The sequence below is a fragment of the Falco biarmicus genome, chromosome 14, assembly GCF_023638135.1.
Source record: "Falco biarmicus isolate bFalBia1 chromosome 14, bFalBia1.pri, whole genome shotgun sequence".
NCBI lineage: Eukaryota > Metazoa > Chordata > Aves > Falconiformes > Falconidae > Falco > Falco biarmicus.
Genome location: NC_079301.1, coordinates 3,293,565 through 3,310,367, shown reverse-complemented (window position 1 = coordinate 3,310,367; position 16,803 = coordinate 3,293,565). Strand labels below are relative to the sequence as shown.

General features: G+C 36.2%; 1 protein-coding gene across 1 annotated transcript in view; it reads left to right on the top strand.

The window, feature by feature from the left end:
• Window positions 1-16,803, top strand: part of CHM (CHM Rab escort protein) — a 70,167-nt gene that overhangs the window by 31,661 nt on the left and 21,703 nt on the right. The window contains exons 8-9 of the mRNA XM_056359337.1: window positions 769-994; window positions 16,266-16,343. Of these exons, the coding sequence (XP_056215312.1) occupies window positions 769-994; window positions 16,266-16,343 (304 nt within the window). The remainder of the gene's footprint in view (window positions 1-768; window positions 995-16,265; window positions 16,344-16,803) is intronic.

Here is a 16,803-nt window from a genome sequence, read left to right as displayed (position 1 = left end):
ACAGTCTTTTCCTGGAAAAAAGTTTATTTAGTTATTAAGATAACTGAATTTTTCAGACATGTATCCATGGCGTACGATACTTGTGTTGAACATCTTCAAAAAGGCTTGTGTTTCTTTCAGTTTCAAAATGTGTCAGCAATAGTATTAATTTAAAGGGGAGATACGCTTCCTCATCCCTGTGATCTTTGTGTCTGATCCATACTTGCTTGTTGGAGCAAGTCATCAATTAGAACTAAATATTTTACCTTTTCATCTTTGGATTAAAACTTCATGTGAATGGCTTGGCTGCATATACATATACACTCTTACCATACCAGTATGGATGCAGCAGTACTGTTCGTGAATGGCTGTCATTCAGGTATAACATTTGGGGTAATTTACAGGCAACTGCGTCCCAAGGCACTTCTGAGGATTTTTGTCCACAGTTGCTCACTTTTCTCACATCTTTGAGAAATGGGTTTAGATCAATTCCACCAATGAAGAGATGAGGCCATATTTAGAGGTTGCCTTCTAGACTGTTGGAGACCCATTACAAGGGGTTTGCATTATTTTGAAATATTTTAATGGAGTGATATTTCTGTCTTCTCAGAACTCACTTTCTGGGACTACATTTTTAAACTTTCATTGATTTAGATTATCCATTTTCAGCAAGACGTTTCTTGAAAAACTCATTTCCTTTTGTTTAAATACAAAAGTGTTTAAGTTAAAGTGTATGAGAAGATACAAATGCTATACTATACCCTTTACCTAAATTTATTTTTTCCTCAGAGTATGAGAACAGTACATTTGCTCAGTTCTTAAGAACACGAAAGTTAACACCCAGCTTGCAGCACTTCATTCTTCACTCTATTGCAATGGTTTCGGAGACTGACTGCAGTGTTCTTGAGGGTCTTCAGGCAACAAAAAAATTTCTTCAGTGCCTTGGCCGCTATGGCAATACACCATTTTTGTTTCCTCTGTATGGTCAAGGAGAGATCCCGCAGTGCTTCTGCAGGTGAGCTTCACTGTTCTAATAGTGTCCTCCAAAAATAAAATCGTTGGTAACCTAATGCTAATAGATACCATTCAGTAGGAATCTTCATGTTAACAATTGCATCTTGATTTTGCTCGCTTTACATTTTCATTGGCTATGAAATCCTCCTCCCCACCCGCCCCCACCCACCCCACAAGAAAAGGAAAAAAAAGAAGAAAAATGTTGGAAATTATGCTCCTCTAATACTTTGAAACAATTTTCATTGTATGACAAATGGAGCTTGTAACAGCTGGCTGTTGTAGTGGGTGCCTGTGGTAGGAAGTACTAGGAAACTGGAAGGATAATTTAACTTACTTGTAGCTATCCCTTTTTAAAACTGTCAGAGGAGACTTGGGGTGATGTCTTTCCAAAAGGATGACGACTGTATTTTGGTAGATTAAGAAGATCTGTGTTTTACTCTTCCGGAAGTTACAGGGTGATGTATGTTTTCAATGTGTTACTGATTAATGTTGAGAGTGCATCTGCCATTCATGGGTAGATACTTAATAATGAACTGGATTTTTCTGAAAGAAGAAGAATTGTGCCTTTTATGAAATGAATGAAAAAATACATAATTCTTTCACCTTTTTTTACATCATAGACTTACACAAACAGCGCAACTGATGTGAAATCATGTCCTTATTCTCTTGGCATCATTTTGTAAATCTGTATAGACCACAAGCTTCCACTTGTGACTTGTACAGCAGAAAAGACTATGAAGCCCTCTCACACTGAGCCGTATACAGACTGCAGGTTTACATTCTAACCTCTTAACCTCTTAGAGCTGCCATATGTTCTCTACTACTTGAGCCCTAGAAAGTAATTAAAACAAAAAAACCCTATTGATTCCAGGATAAAACAACATCCACTTCATCCCCTTTACTTGAACTATGTGCAATGATAATGTAGTCTTTAGCATGACTCCTGAGGTGTGCGAGGGATTGTGGTTCTAGCAGAGGAGCTGTTGATGGATGCTTTTGGGGACCATCAAGAATACATGTGCAGAGGGTGGGCGGTTTTAATTTTCAGTTGTTTCCAACAGTTCAACTGGCTTTTAAAAGGCTGAGGGTTTTTTTTAATCATTTCTTTTGCTGGCAAGCAGCCTTTCCATCTGCTCTATGTGGGTTTATAATGTAGTAACCTGTTGGTCTGAAGTAAACATTAGCTTTATTTAAAAAAGCAGTATTACATGGTGAGGCCATTTTGTTATGAGTGATGTATTTGTTTATCGTTCATTTAAATAATCGGTGCAAAATCTTACCTGCTTTGTTCTTGGTTGGTAGACAAGTTCTGCTTTTTATTAGTGTGCTACTATTAAGAAATTCTGGTTTACAGCACGCTATAACTGAGAGACACTAGGTTTAGATTAGATACTAGGAAGAAATTCTTTACTGTGATGGTTGTGAGGCACCGGAACAAGTTGCCCAGAGTGGGTGCCCCATCCCTGGGGGGTGCTCAGGGCCAGGCTGGACAGGGCTGGGGGCAACCTGGGCTGGTGGGAGGTGTCCCTGCCCCTGGCAGGGGGTTTGGAACTGGATGGTCTGTGAGGTCCCTTCCAACCCAAACCATTCTATGGTGATGAATCTATGATTATCTTCCTGTCTTGTCTGTATGATAGACTCTGGTTTTCTTCTCTGTAATGGTACTTAAGTTACTGCTGGAAGAATGGCCTTAGCAACCTGAGCCCATTTGGCAGTGTGTAGGGTGGATGCAGTTGTATGTAGATAGAAACATTCTGGAATAGTTGTCATAATTTGTGGAAGGCATCTATAAAGTAGCTGGTTGGCACCAGCAGCTGGTCGTACTGTGGAAGGTCTTATTTGGCCTTAGCAACTAATGAAGGCCATGTGGAATTGTCCTGTATGATGTATATGTGTATGTTACCTAATGTTTCAATGAGTTCATTAGACAACTAGGCATTGTTCTGTACTACATTGAATAGAGATGTTATTTGGTAACATCTTTTGTCAATAGCCTTTCATCTGTACCTTAAACTGTATTTGTACAGATGTCGGTACGTGACCAACAGATTGAAAAATCCAAATATTATCAGAGCCATTAGAGTAGCACAAGTTTTGTGGTTAGATCTTTGGCTTCAAGTACCTGGGGGAAAAAGTATATTCAATAATTAAAGCTGTAAGTAGAATGGTAGTTACTTTTTTTCCCACTGTAGTTTCTTCTCAATCTAATTTTTCTCACATTCTTGAAAGCCCTTTGGCTTTATTTTGTTTATTAGCCAGCTCATGCGATTTTGTGGTCTGTAACAGCAGTCTATTTCAAGAGTTAGTAGGAATGGTGTCTAGAAGTCTTATAAATATTCTTACCAGAAAATCATTCTGTGCTCACAGGAATTCCTCAGATGGCCAGAACTTTTTATTTATGTCCATTAATTGTTATATTTTAAGCGTTTCTTGCTGAATTGTAAGTGTTAAAATAAAGACAGTATTATAATAGTTGAAACAAATTACTCTAACATCCCAAGAAGTAATCATACTTTTAAAAGGTTTGTATTAGAACCATTCTAATAGAAAATAAAGTCTGGATGTCTTTGTTTCTAAATAAACAATTTAGGAGGCAATTTTAGGTTTTTTGGAGATTAATCAGGTTTTATATGTGGTCTGCCTTGGATATTATGCCCTGTTAAAACTGAGCGGTTCTGTTGAGACTGTATAGTAAAGTAATGCCACAACCTATACATCATACCCTACAGTTTTTATCACCAGGTTATCAGAGTAAGGTGTCACCTGTTCTGTGATTTCTAACCACTGTTCTATATTCTGTTTTAATGTAAACCTCTTAAGCGTTTCTCGCAGCCAGTTACACTGTGTGTTCTCATCAAGGCTACTGTTATAAATGGCATGCATGCATATTTATGTGAATGAGTCAAAGACATTTGTAAGTCACATCCTTGCATTCTAAATGAATTCTGCATAAACAGTACAACGTTTTATAACTACTGACGACACTTGAGTGAGTAAAAGCGGTGTTAGTTCTTTATTGGTTTAAACAGGTATGGTTTAGGAGAGAAAATTAAACTTTTATATCGCTGTAATGTACCTCCCAATATGTCGAGCTACAGATGTGAGATTTCTGTCTCCATAAATTGGATTCGTGGTACAAGGAAGGTCATTGGAAGCCTCACGCTGTGCTGAGCTGACAAGCAGCAAAACTTTACTGGCCTGTATAACAGCTTCCTTTGGTTCAGACTTCTTAGTATAAAATGTTATGTCTCTTACTTTCTAGTGAAGTAGTAGTAGTGTTAAGTTTAGTAAAAATAAATATAGTAATAGCTCATTCTTGAGGAAAATCAAAGCAGCCTTTACATTCGATATGGTGAACATAAGATGCCAAAACTTCAATAAGTAAGGCAGCGAGGGAAATCAATAGATGCTTTGCAGTTTGCTGTTAGCATGTAGGTGGCAAATCTGTAATACAGCTTTTGTTTTCTTGAAAAATGTTACTAAAGAAAAACTGTAATTGGGCACCATTGTAAACTATAAAGTCCCTGTGATGCAGCATTTACAATATTTACTGTGATTTTGATGTTTTGGTCTTGTTTTAGAAAATATTAGGAAATAGCCCAAATATTTTCTGATGTAGGAGGTTAATGTTAAAATTATCAGCTTCCAAATTTCCTTTGTAACCGGGAAAAGAAGATACTTGACTTAAAAATCTGAAGTAGCTGTCAAATACAAGCACGTATTTGCTTTTGCATGTTGTACAAAATTCCTCTTTTGTAACTGGAATCTCCTTTGCAGTTTTCAGAAGTAAAAACTGGAGGTTTTTATGGTTTTGAGAAGTGTTTGCAAGTGCTGTTTTTCAAATATTGTTTCATATAGTTCACTTGGTTCACCTCAGTGAAACATGCCTCTTATTTTCAGTTTTCCTTTGCAGGGAAATCTTTGTGGAAGCTTTCAGTTGTGCATTTCTTCACCCATGACCAGTGTTGGTTAATGAATGACAGCTGAGAAGTCACTTGTAGGTTGGGGCCTCACTTTGGTGATGTTTTCCAGTGCTTGCTTTGTGAGCACACTGAATTTTGGGGGAGACTGTGCATAGTTTCTCTTCAGTTTGGCTTCAGATTCTTTTTTTATGGACTCTTGCAAATACAAACATCCAAATGGAAACAAGAGTTTTTGAAAAGTAATAGTGCATTTTTTTCCCACTTGAAATTTTAGAGGGAATTGGGGAACATACGCCGTCAGCCTTCTCATAAATGTTCTAGGGGGTTACACATAGTGTCTTTTTTTCTCTTTGTTAAGTCATCCAATAATTAACAGATGTGGTTGTGGTAGTAGGTTCCGAGGCGGTAGAATGCTTTGTCATAGGAATTAGTGATTCACTGACTTTTATGGGTAGCCAGTTAATGACTTATATTTCCTATAAATAGGTTATGAACTTTTACATTGTGTATGTATTCGGTGGGCAATTTAACTTTTTTTTTAGTAGTTGTTACAGACTCTAGCTGAAATTAGTCATTTTGTGACAATGACAGTAGTAATTTTGTGATGGTGGAAAGATCTGATTAAGACGGTTCATCTCTTTCAGTCCCTATATTTACAAGAAGATTAAGAGTTCAGGCTGAGATATGATGGATTGTGTGATTGATTTGGAAGGTTCCTGTATATATTTCAAAAATGAATAATTTTTATCCTTATATTTGAGCTATTACCTGCTGCAGATTTTGAAGCTTCTGAGGTAGTCTCAGGTACTTAAACATTTCCAGTTATGTCCCTGTTATAATCTGTAGGAAGGTTTTAGTGTTCTGAAATCAAGACTGGACTCCAGGAAGCGTGACTGCAAGAAGCACTTAGAATTGATAAATTAATAATTCAGTGCAACATATTTTTCATTTGAGTCTATGCATGAGTATCATGTCTCCATATGTAAGCAATATGCATGACTTTTCTGTATGTTAATTGTATGATTTGGCATATTAATGAGAAATTCAAGCAATGTTAATTCCTTGTGACAATCAGATATGACAGATTTGAGTCTTAGTATATGTGCAATTTGGTGCAAGTGTGAAAGAATTATAGGTGATTTAAAAAACATAGGCTGTATCTGAGTTATTACTTCAGTGCTACATTTTAAAATACATAATTTTCATATTGACAGATATATATTTTATCACTTAGGATTATTCCATTTCTTTGGACCTGAAAATTTAATCTGAAATTACCAACAGCTTGCTGTATTACCTGTTTTTTACTAAAAGACTGAATGGTAAGAGTAGCTGCAATGCTGCTTTCTTCTTAATTGTTTTCACTTGCATTTCAGTGAAATAATAAAACTTTTTTATGTAGTTTGGATCTTAAGACAAACAATATATTTCTTTTCACTGTGTTGGCAGATGAATGCAAAATGGGCAAGCTTAGTTAGCATAACTGTTTGTAGGATCAGTTGTTTGTTTTTCCCTCTAAGGAGAAACTCTTTCTTGGGATAAACATCAGGGAAGTGAGATAATCCATCATTCTGAGACCTGTTCTCTAGTGATGGATGGATAGATTGGTAAAGTAACTCAATAATCTTCATTTTTTTCAGGTTATTCACAGATCAGTGAGCATTGTCGTTAATAAAGCTATGGAATGCTTTTGTGTCCTTGCCCACATTATTTCTCAGAATTTGACAGGGAAAGACTTTTAATTTGGAACTAAGCTTTGTTGTGAAATACATTCTAAGTGTATGAAACGTGGAAAATACCTTCCCATTATAGATCTTATCTTTTCAGTGAGATGTTTGTCAGTTCTTTGTTTAAAAAAATATTTACCATTATGAGAGCTTTTCTGCTCATTATTTCACTGTTGAGAAACACAGCATTCTTCAGAAGTTTATACCTTGTGAAGGCCTTCAACTGTTAGAATATATCACATGGGATACTCTGAATCATACAAATGTTGTCAAAGTATATTGAATTCAGGTCCCTAAGTAGGGATGGGAAAGTTTTCAGTCAAGAAATTGTATTATAGGGGTTAGACTATACCCTCTGGTATAGGAAAAATAAACATAGCACTACATATTAAAAAAGGCTGAAAATAACTTACATTATCCTACTCTCATTCTTGGTCATTCATGGTTCATTTTACGAGCATATTTGGAACTTAAAAGCACGAAGTATAAATGCTGTAATGAGATGGTATTTCAGTAATTATTTGCTTTAATAATTAAGATGATTATAATAATAGAAGGAAGTATATCTCATACATTATTTGGTATTACCTCTTAACAGTCTCTTCACAAGTAAATTACTCTCTGCTTGTGTGGGGATGTGCAGATTCTGGTTTACATATTCTTCCTGAGAATTATGACTCAGGCATGCAAATATGTTACAGCTTTATCAGAAGATCCATGGAAATGATATGAATGTTTATTATTGGAGCAGATCTGGGATGTCCATGCAAATGTAATTTAGCAGAGTCTTTTTTCATTAAAGTAGAAGACAGAGAGAGGTAGCTTCCAAAACTTTACTGAATTAGTAAAATAGTCCTTGAATTTCATTGTGGGTTAAGATAACTGGAATCTTTATGTCTTTTCTGGAGGCAGAGAACACATAAATGGGTTTTATAGATGAGCTAATGCTTAGTGACTGGTTTCTAGTCACTCATTTTTGTGTCTCTGCCCTACGGTCCTAATCTTCCAAGCTCCTCTTTGACAGTAGAATTGTTGTATAATTGCAGCTGAATGACCTTGTGGGAGGAACAGCTTCATCTCTTGCGAGGTCGATAGAACTTAGAGCAGGGAGGTCTTGTACTTCCACGTTCCATAGACATCAGTCTTCAGAATGCATTTGTAGTTAACTGCCATCACAGTAGTGTGGAATACACTGAACTTCTTTTGGGTTTTGGTTTTCTTTTTTATTTTTTTTTTTCCTTTATTCCCCTCCTGCTATGTAGTAATTTCTTCTAATTTCCACAGTGCTTTAGGTGTAATTTCTAGGACACTTGCTAATTAAGTACTGGAATATGTTGTCTGATGGATCTTCACCTTACTTTCATGTAAATTACCTGGGGGTTTTGAGTTTAGCATCCCAGAGAATGATTCTTAACCTAGATTCACTGCAAAGCAGTGTTAATTGCAGTACCCTTGAGAAATACTTGTATGATTCTCCCATTTAATAAACCAGTATGAAACAACTTTTCTTTCAAATCCTGGTAAACTTTCCTTAAGCAGCCATGCTAGTACAGCTACAGTATGGTTAAATGTGATGTTTATCCTCTAGTTCATTTCAGGTCTTTGCCCAAAACTCAGCTGAGAATACACCATACATCTGAAGTGCAAGTTAATTTTCTAGCAACTTCACTTTGAGATCTGTTTCTATATCATTTTGTAAAGCAAGATGCAAGTGTACTAAGTAAATGTGTTGAACAAACTATTTAGGATTAACAATATCATTATTTTAAGAAACGGCACTTTTTACATTGTGATTCACAATCTTGATAAAACTTCATGGCTCTGGAACTACTTATTTTAGACCTAGTCTCAAATTTTTTACCTCAGATTTTGAATTTTGCTGAGAAGACAGTAGCCTCATATGTTATCACATCAGTCATCATCTTTGAATAGTGTTTGGATTTACTTTGCAGTTTCTGGAAGCACGATAAATTTATTCTAAAACAGAACTTATATCACTTGTTGCTTCAACAAGCAACAGTACTTTTCCCTGGATAGCTCTATGGGACGTTTTCTGGCTATGCTTTTACTCAAATAAATTTTCATAATTCTTTGTGAGTTATGTTTGCTAATATGTTCTTCATTTTCACTTCTCCTGAGATTTTCTTATGAATAACTTGTTAGGTTGATTTGGTAAGCTTTAAAGCAAATTTATCGTTCTTTCTAAATACTTTATTCAAGAAGGCTAAATCCCCAACTGTTTATTTAAAAAAAAAAAAACCAACCAATGAACAAACAAAACACCACACACTTTCTTCTGGATAGAGCAGTTGTGTTCAAGAGAGCAAATCTGAAGTTTGACAGAAATCTGATCCCCTCCCCCCCATTTATTTGGTCAAGAGACCTGTTACCAGGAAGTAATCTAGTCATCAGGAGTTTGTGGTCACGCTTGAGTTTTTCTTCCTCGTGAGCATTGGAAGACCTACTTCCTGCACAGATACGTTTTCACCCTCTTAAGTGTTCCAAGTTGTAGGATGTCACATTTAATATTTTTTTCTCATAAACCAAGAAATTAGGTTAATCTTATGCAAAAACATTTGCTTTCAAAATCCTATGTGAAATGTCTTCTCTTTTTTTTCGCTGCAGAGGTTCTTTTATTTCCTGTTGTAGAGAGGGTTTTTTCTCAAGGGTGTATGATCCCTGTGTGCTTCCCATGAAGTTAGCATCTTTTTTCCTTACTCACCGGCAGTAGGAGCCTACAGGAAGCTGAAGTTGGGTGGGTTGTACGCTGTCTCACAGATTGCAGGTCTAATCTATCAGATATTACTTCTACAAATTTTCCTTCTACAAAAAGTAAGGATATATAACAAAAAAGAGAATGTCGCATCTGCTGAATCAGCAGCTGTGTGCAGTAGAACAGCCTGCGGAACGCTTCAGGCAGGCAGAGGCTGAACGGGCTGCGTTGCTGAAGCCCAGGTGAGGGTGGGGTTGAACCAGAACTCTTCTGTTCACAGTCAGTGCTGTACTTCAGAAGTAGACTTCTGCTTCAGAAATGGCATAAAGCAGCTGCTATTTCAAAGCAATTTTTTTGTAAAATACCATGCACATATGTGTTGGCACTTTTATTTTTGCTGTTATCATATTTGTGCAACTTCAGTATTTCTTAAACAAGGATTTTTGTTCTGTTCTAAATGTGGAAGATGGGAAATTAGTTTTGTAGTTGAATGCTTGTAGAGGAGGATGGCTAACAAGTGTGCGTATCTACAGAAAATTTCTGTGGTGTTAATGACTTTCAAGTGCATTATTAATAAACTGGTCTCTTTCATTTTTTTATTTGAGAATGTATTAATCAATACAACTAAGCTACTTTTCCACCACTTAGACTCTCTAAACAACTCTTCTACAAGAGTTGTAGTAACATGGCTCTTGTGTTAGTAATTGGCTTGCTAATGCTGTAGGTGCTTAAATTGCTAACAGATTAAGTGCTTAAACTAGCACTAGCTTAAACTTGTTGAGAGTTTAAACATGGTCTTATTTTTGTCAACAGAAGTTTCTCAGGTTTTAGAAACACCTTAATAAATCTAGACGTGCATGAAACGACACTGGAAGTCTAGGAACGTAAAAATGTATGATGAGCTAAGGTTTTTATTGCAATGTGTTCTAACATTTGAGTTTCAGAAAACAGAACTGGAATCTTGAGCCTATAAAAGGCAGCATTGACTTACCAAACCCCTAAACTTGCATATCACTTAATAGGAACTCAGATGTTAAAAGTCTTGAAATAGTTGCACTTCACTGCAGATTTGGCCATTCAGATAATAATAGTAAGTATTAATCCTTGCCAGACTCTGATGAAATAGATTTAAATTATCCCTATTTTGTAATTATGGAAAAATTGCAGAGAGGGTCTAATGCATGTTGAGGTAAGTGGTAAGTAGGTTTATTACCCAGATTCTTGAGTTTAGTGCTCTAAACAAAATCAAGTACACCAGTTTTTATCTTGTCACCTATGTTACTGTCACATACTATATGCTCTACTAGAATTCGTCACAGTATGTGAATGTATATTTCTACATGTAGCTGTCTAAATTTCATACAAGAGAAATGAGCGATTTCTTAGTTGTAAAATTAAAGCTGGGTTTTAAATCCCTAGAAGAAAATATGAAATCTGCTATAAAATGATACTTGATTGAGCTACTTTTTTTTTCTTTTCCGTCAACCCCTCTCTCAGCCGTGGCACTTCCTCCGTGGGCTGTCTCTGTTCCTGCCTGCTGTGTCTTTCTCCATGAAAAGACTTCGCTGACACTGAAATAAGCAGAAGTCCTTGTTCTCCCGGCTCCACCACTGTGTGGGTTGGGAGCTCGGCCATTAGAGCAGCCCCTTCTGCAGCATTTCGCAGTCACGGGGCTTCTGTTTAGCCAGTCGCAGCCCTTCTGTTCTGCCGTGCTAGGACAGAAGTGAGGATCTGGTGAAAGAAATGATCTTGCTGTATGAGTATAGGCATCACAATTGTGACTCCTGTGAAATATTATTTGCAAGTTAACTAAATTCCAGTTAATAACTGTGCAAGAACTTTCTGATGATTTTAAAACCGTAATTTTGCTAATTGGATTTAGAAACTAAGCTGATTTCTGTAATTTTTCAGGACCTTTTTTACATTTCACAGAAGCGCCAAATGCAGTCTCCAAGAATAAGTCAAAATATTTGACTCCTGATTTGCTTCTTTAAGTATTTATTATACATATTATCCTTTCCAATAGCTCTCCAAATACCAGGACAGTTCTGGTTAATTATCATCATCTTTATTTCTTTGGTGCTGCTCCTTGGTTTTTTGGGTGGGGTTTTTTTGTCTTTATCCAGGTGCACATGCTGAGGTTTGACTTTTTTTATGGGAACTCTGTTGGGAAAATTAACTACCTAGGGGTTTTTTTCTGTAGCCATTTTATTGATTTGATTGTCTGTATTCTGCTTGTCAGTGTTTTTAGAACATACAACAATACTGTAGGAAATGCTGAAGTTCTAGGGACCTTTCAGGAAACAGAGCTTAACGTAAGAACCAGGTGACAGCCTGCTCTGTGTGGAAAAATAAATGGAAATAAAACAATTCATTAATTCAGCACTTGACATGTTTTTCTTTGATCTTTCTGCAAACCTTGCTGTGCTGTACATGAAGGATTAATCTTTAAGGAGAAAAGCAAATACTTTTTACTACAGAAGACTGTACAGTTGGGGAGAAAAATACTAATTTCTTTAATTGCTCCATCCATTTTAGAAAGTAGAAGACAAACTGTATGCTAGAAATAAAACTTACTTTTTTGGTTTGAAACTGCGTGATACGGTTTTCCAATTCTGTGTAGTTTCAGAATGAACTAAGGGTAAGTCTGTAATGTAAGGGTGCCTGGTATCTCTGTGTTGAAAATCAGGATGTCAGGTGGAGAGACATTCTATTTTTGTTCAATTAATATCAGAGAGCATTACATCAAAACAATAAACTCCTCTTGTATCAACAGACGCAGCAACCCTGAAGCCTATTTTCTCTCTTGTTACATTAGTGTTTAATTAAAGAAAACACCTAGTTGGAGGCAGTTACTTCTGTGAAATGTAATGAAGATATATTTTGTAAGTGACCTTCACTGTATTAGCTGAATCAGTAATCAGTAAAATTAATAGAATAATCAAATTATATACAAACTCATAAATCATCATGAATATGCTGTCAAAAATTCAGCCTTTAATATGTCCTATTGTTTCACAGCTGTATTAAAAATCACAACTGCTGATTCCTGCCTTGATGGGAACTGAAATGGCATTTTAAAGGCTGCGTATGATGGAGGGCTACTAGGCCAAAAATTTTCACAACTCTTAATTTAGCTGTAATATGATTTGATGTCACCAGGGCAGAGTTGAAGTTGAGTACAGTGTTGTTGCTGTCTTTCAGCAAAACTTGAATTATTGGTGTAGGCAGTTGCCAGTTAATTAAGAGTAATATCAGTTTAAATGTCTTTCATTTAGGGTTAATGGTATCAAAGAGTTGCCTTGTACTTGAAGTACAGTCAAATCATCTTAAGTAGCCTATTGTACAAAAGTAATGTTAGCACAATGATTTTACTCTGTCATAAATTATTGGGGTGCCATTTAGTTTAATATTTCAATTTCTATATTTAAATCATTTTGGCAAGTTCCTCCTAATCATGTAATTTTTCATGCTAGGCTGTTTTAATAAGTATTTTGGCTTTTTGAAATTGTTTAACACAACACAATCAAAAATCTTTTCCATTTTCATTTAAAAAGAGAAGTTTTCTTCTGGCCTACTGTGAAAGCAGGTCATGCCCTCCTCCAGTGGATAGCAGGCTAGTCTTGAAAATAAATAATGCACGTTTTTGCGCAGCCAAGCAGCAAAGTTCTTTGGAAGCGTGCTAGAAAAATAAAGTGCATCTATCAAAAAGCCCTTGACTGTGGTTGAAGTCAAAGGAAAAATATAATTTATAGTTTTTAACAAAGAAATCTTAGTTCCAGTTAAGTTAATAGTGCTGTTCTTATATACAACATATGAAATAAATTCATCCGAGTTGGTTCAAAAGATCCTAATACATGCTTTGTCAGGCAAGAAGCCATTGATTGCAGCATTAGAGATAATAAGCCTGTAGCTCAAGGCTCTATAATAACTCTTCAGTGGATGTTTAACCTTTGTGTCATCTTCAACAATCTCCAGACAACCAGGGTTGGGATTCAACATGGTGTATATTCTCCCTGCTTTTGCAGGGTAGAAGAGGTATTTCTGGGGGACTGGATTTTCCAATTCAGCCGGTAGTAGGTGATACTGCTGACATTTCCTTAGAGTGTAACTTTTTGGAGCATGACTCAGAAGTGATGTGAGCTGGTAACGCACTTAAGCCTTTTGTCATGCTTCACCATCCATGCAGTTTAGAAGGTACTGTTGCACTGTCTTCGAACTACCTGGTAAGACACTTGAATGCCAATATGGATTCCATTTTAAGAAGTCAGGTTTGCAAAATGAAAGTTTTCTTTTCAAGTTCGTCACTTATGAAGCGATACCTGAAGGTCTTTAACTTCAAAATAAAATAATCAATAAGAAAACCAAAACCAAACCAAAAAAAACTGTAGGAAAATCCTGCTGTCATCCCAGAAATCTGGGAGAACGATATTCCACCAAACCAGCCTGCCTTTCTCATACTGCTTGCTTTAGCTAGTCTGATGCCTAGCTCGTGCTGGGCGGGTATTAGAAATGTAGTCACATGAATCTGTTAACTTACCATGTATACTCTACTAAAAGAGAAATAAAATTACACATTCTTATTTTAAATACAATACCTAGGCAGACTCTATTAATGGAATAGCAGGTGTAATTTTTAATTTTTATGCTCTCCCAGTTTCAGCTCTGTCCTTCCATCTGTGAGCTGAACATCAGATGGCTGGGTCACACCGAAGCTCAGGTGAATCACGGGAACTCAGAAAACTCAATGTCCTTCTCCAACAGGGTACAATGGAACAGTGTGTCACTGTATTGGATGTGCTACAGGCTGGTTAATGATTTACTTCTAAGAAGCTATTTACTTTTGAATAATGGGGACCACAAGAAGAACACAGATATATTTAACTTGTAAAAGAAAGGAAGAATTGTCAAATTTTGTTGGATAGCATTTGACAGTTCTCTCTTATAGAGCAGTTCTGAGAAAAGGATATGCAGTTTATGTCAGTATGCAGATTATGTTTGATCTTTCTCTTCAGCATACATGAGAAGAGATCACTAATAGCTAATTGATCTGAATGAACCACTGCAAGTTCCTAAATAAGTAAATAAATAAATAAATAAATACATTAAAGATTCCCATAATAGACCAGACATTGCATACAGTCCAAACTTGCAATTGTAATGTAAGGGTTCAGACACATCTTTTTTTTTTTGCCTTTTTCCACTAAGTGATCTCCATGCTGACTGGAAGTTTTCAAGAGAAATACTATTTATTTTTTAACATAATTTTAAGAATATTTTTTGAAAGTGTTCTCACTGGTTTACCTTTTCTTGCACCAGGTTCTAGAGAACTCTATCCTCTTCATTTTGTATTATTCTTATAATAAGAATACCTCTGAAATAATGCACTGTAAACAAAAAACTGACTGAAGTTTATCTTAATTCACAGCTTTGTCTTTGAGAATCCTTGACGCGTATCCTGTTTCTGTAAGATCATGAATTTCTCTGCATTGTGATGCTCTCACAGAAAGTTTTAAGAGTAGGATTTTTTTAAGTATAACAAAAAGATTATTGGTAGTTTATATTTGCTTGAGAGCATTTTGAAGTGCGGGCTAATGTTAAAACTGTTCAGGAGCAAGAAGTAAAAAAAATGTTAAATGTAGCGATATCACTAGTTATTTCAATGTTAATGTGGGTCCAGTAAAAATTTTAGGCATCACTTGCAGAAACTAAACTTTCAGGTTTTTTTAATTAATTGACCTTGTGTGTGACATCAACAGAAAAGTAATCCCCAGGGATTAAGCCTGGGGTTTGGCAGATACGGAAAGTTAGGATGTGGGGATTAAGATGGGACCGCATTTATCAGCAGAGCAGCTGAACTTTTACTGGGTAGCTTTACGGGAGAGCAGTTTCAGACTTTGTGCATGGGACAGATTCATCTGGAGCAGTTTCAGACTTTGTGCATGGGACAGATTCATCTGATGAAGAGTTTGAGTCAGAGATACCTACAAGGGGCTGATGAAACAGCCTGGCTAGTGATGAAATTTTGCAGTGGGCTGACTTCACGTGGGGGCCTTATTCTTTAAATGTAATAATCTAGTTTCTTCAAATTCTGTGTCTCCTTAGAATTTAAAACCAAATGAGTTGCAATACTGGCTTTATGTTTGGGTGGCATAATTTTCTCTGGGTTAGGTATTGGATTTTGTTTGTAAGTGGAAAACTGTGAAATGGCTTGGTATTCTTTAGCTTTTGAAAAACTGACCTGTGAAGCTCGTTCCTTTTTTTGTTTAGGAATTTTTTTTTGTTTTCGGTCTCTGCACCGAATATCTTAAGCAACTGTATCATAGCAGAACCTGGAAGAATTACTGTTTGTGAAAGGCCATCTTCAGATTTTAAGAAGTCTTCATTCTGTTGGGGCCCTTCTCAATGCCCTCAATTTGAGCTGCTTGTAGTAAAGGAATTTCCCACAGTATGTTTTGTAGGAGTAGAGAAATAAATTCTGAATCACACTTGGAATCCTAATAGGAGGTTGGTATGGTTATCGTGCATTCTTACATTCTCATCTACACCATGTGCCAAGGTAGTGTGGTCACAGTATCAGAAAGTGTTCTACACGTTTTCAGTAAATAGGTACTTTTCCGTCCTGAATGACTGAAGATGGTAACAGAGAATGAGTGCTCAAGCTAATGTAACAATTTAGGTGACTAAGATAAATGCTAATGCAGAAAAAATTTAACAACATATCCTTTACAGAAACTATAGGATGTGCTTTTTTTATTATTATTTTTTGATTGTCAGATTCAGAGGTTAAGACGTGTCATTAAAAATGTACTACAGCGTGACCAGTACTTTGCGCTGCTTATGAAACATGCGTTGATTACAATTAGTCATGACAGGAGTAACCTTTATTTTTTCCTAATCTGTTTCTAGGCTGTGTGCTGTATTTGGTGGTATCTATTGTCTCCGACATCCTGTGCAGTGCCTTGTAGTGGACAAAGAATCTGGACGGTAAGGGTAATACAAGTAACCTTCTGTTTATGTACAAAATACAGATGAAAGATGTGTTAAGTCAGTTTAAAAAAAATGATTCTTCAAAGATCCTCCTTGGTATTAATAACACATCAACCTTGATTAAAAGTAATTTGTGTATAGGTCCTCCAGAACAAGGAAAGTGGGTCTAGAATATAGAAACTAAATTAATTTCCCTGTGATATTACTACAGCTCCTGATCACCCAAGCTTGGAAGACAAATCATTTCAGCTGCCGGGGGGCTGGTGATGAGTGATGTTAGTTTTCCTTGTGGCCTTACCTACTCTAATTGATTTTCATCAGATGACAACAAAGCCCTCTGTTATTGCATTTTTAAAAATGGAGCTCACCTAAAGACTCATCAGATTAATCTTTGCTGATAATGCATGTCACTCCAAGAGAAAAGACTTTAATGAGTTTTTAGGTAGATTGTTGTCAT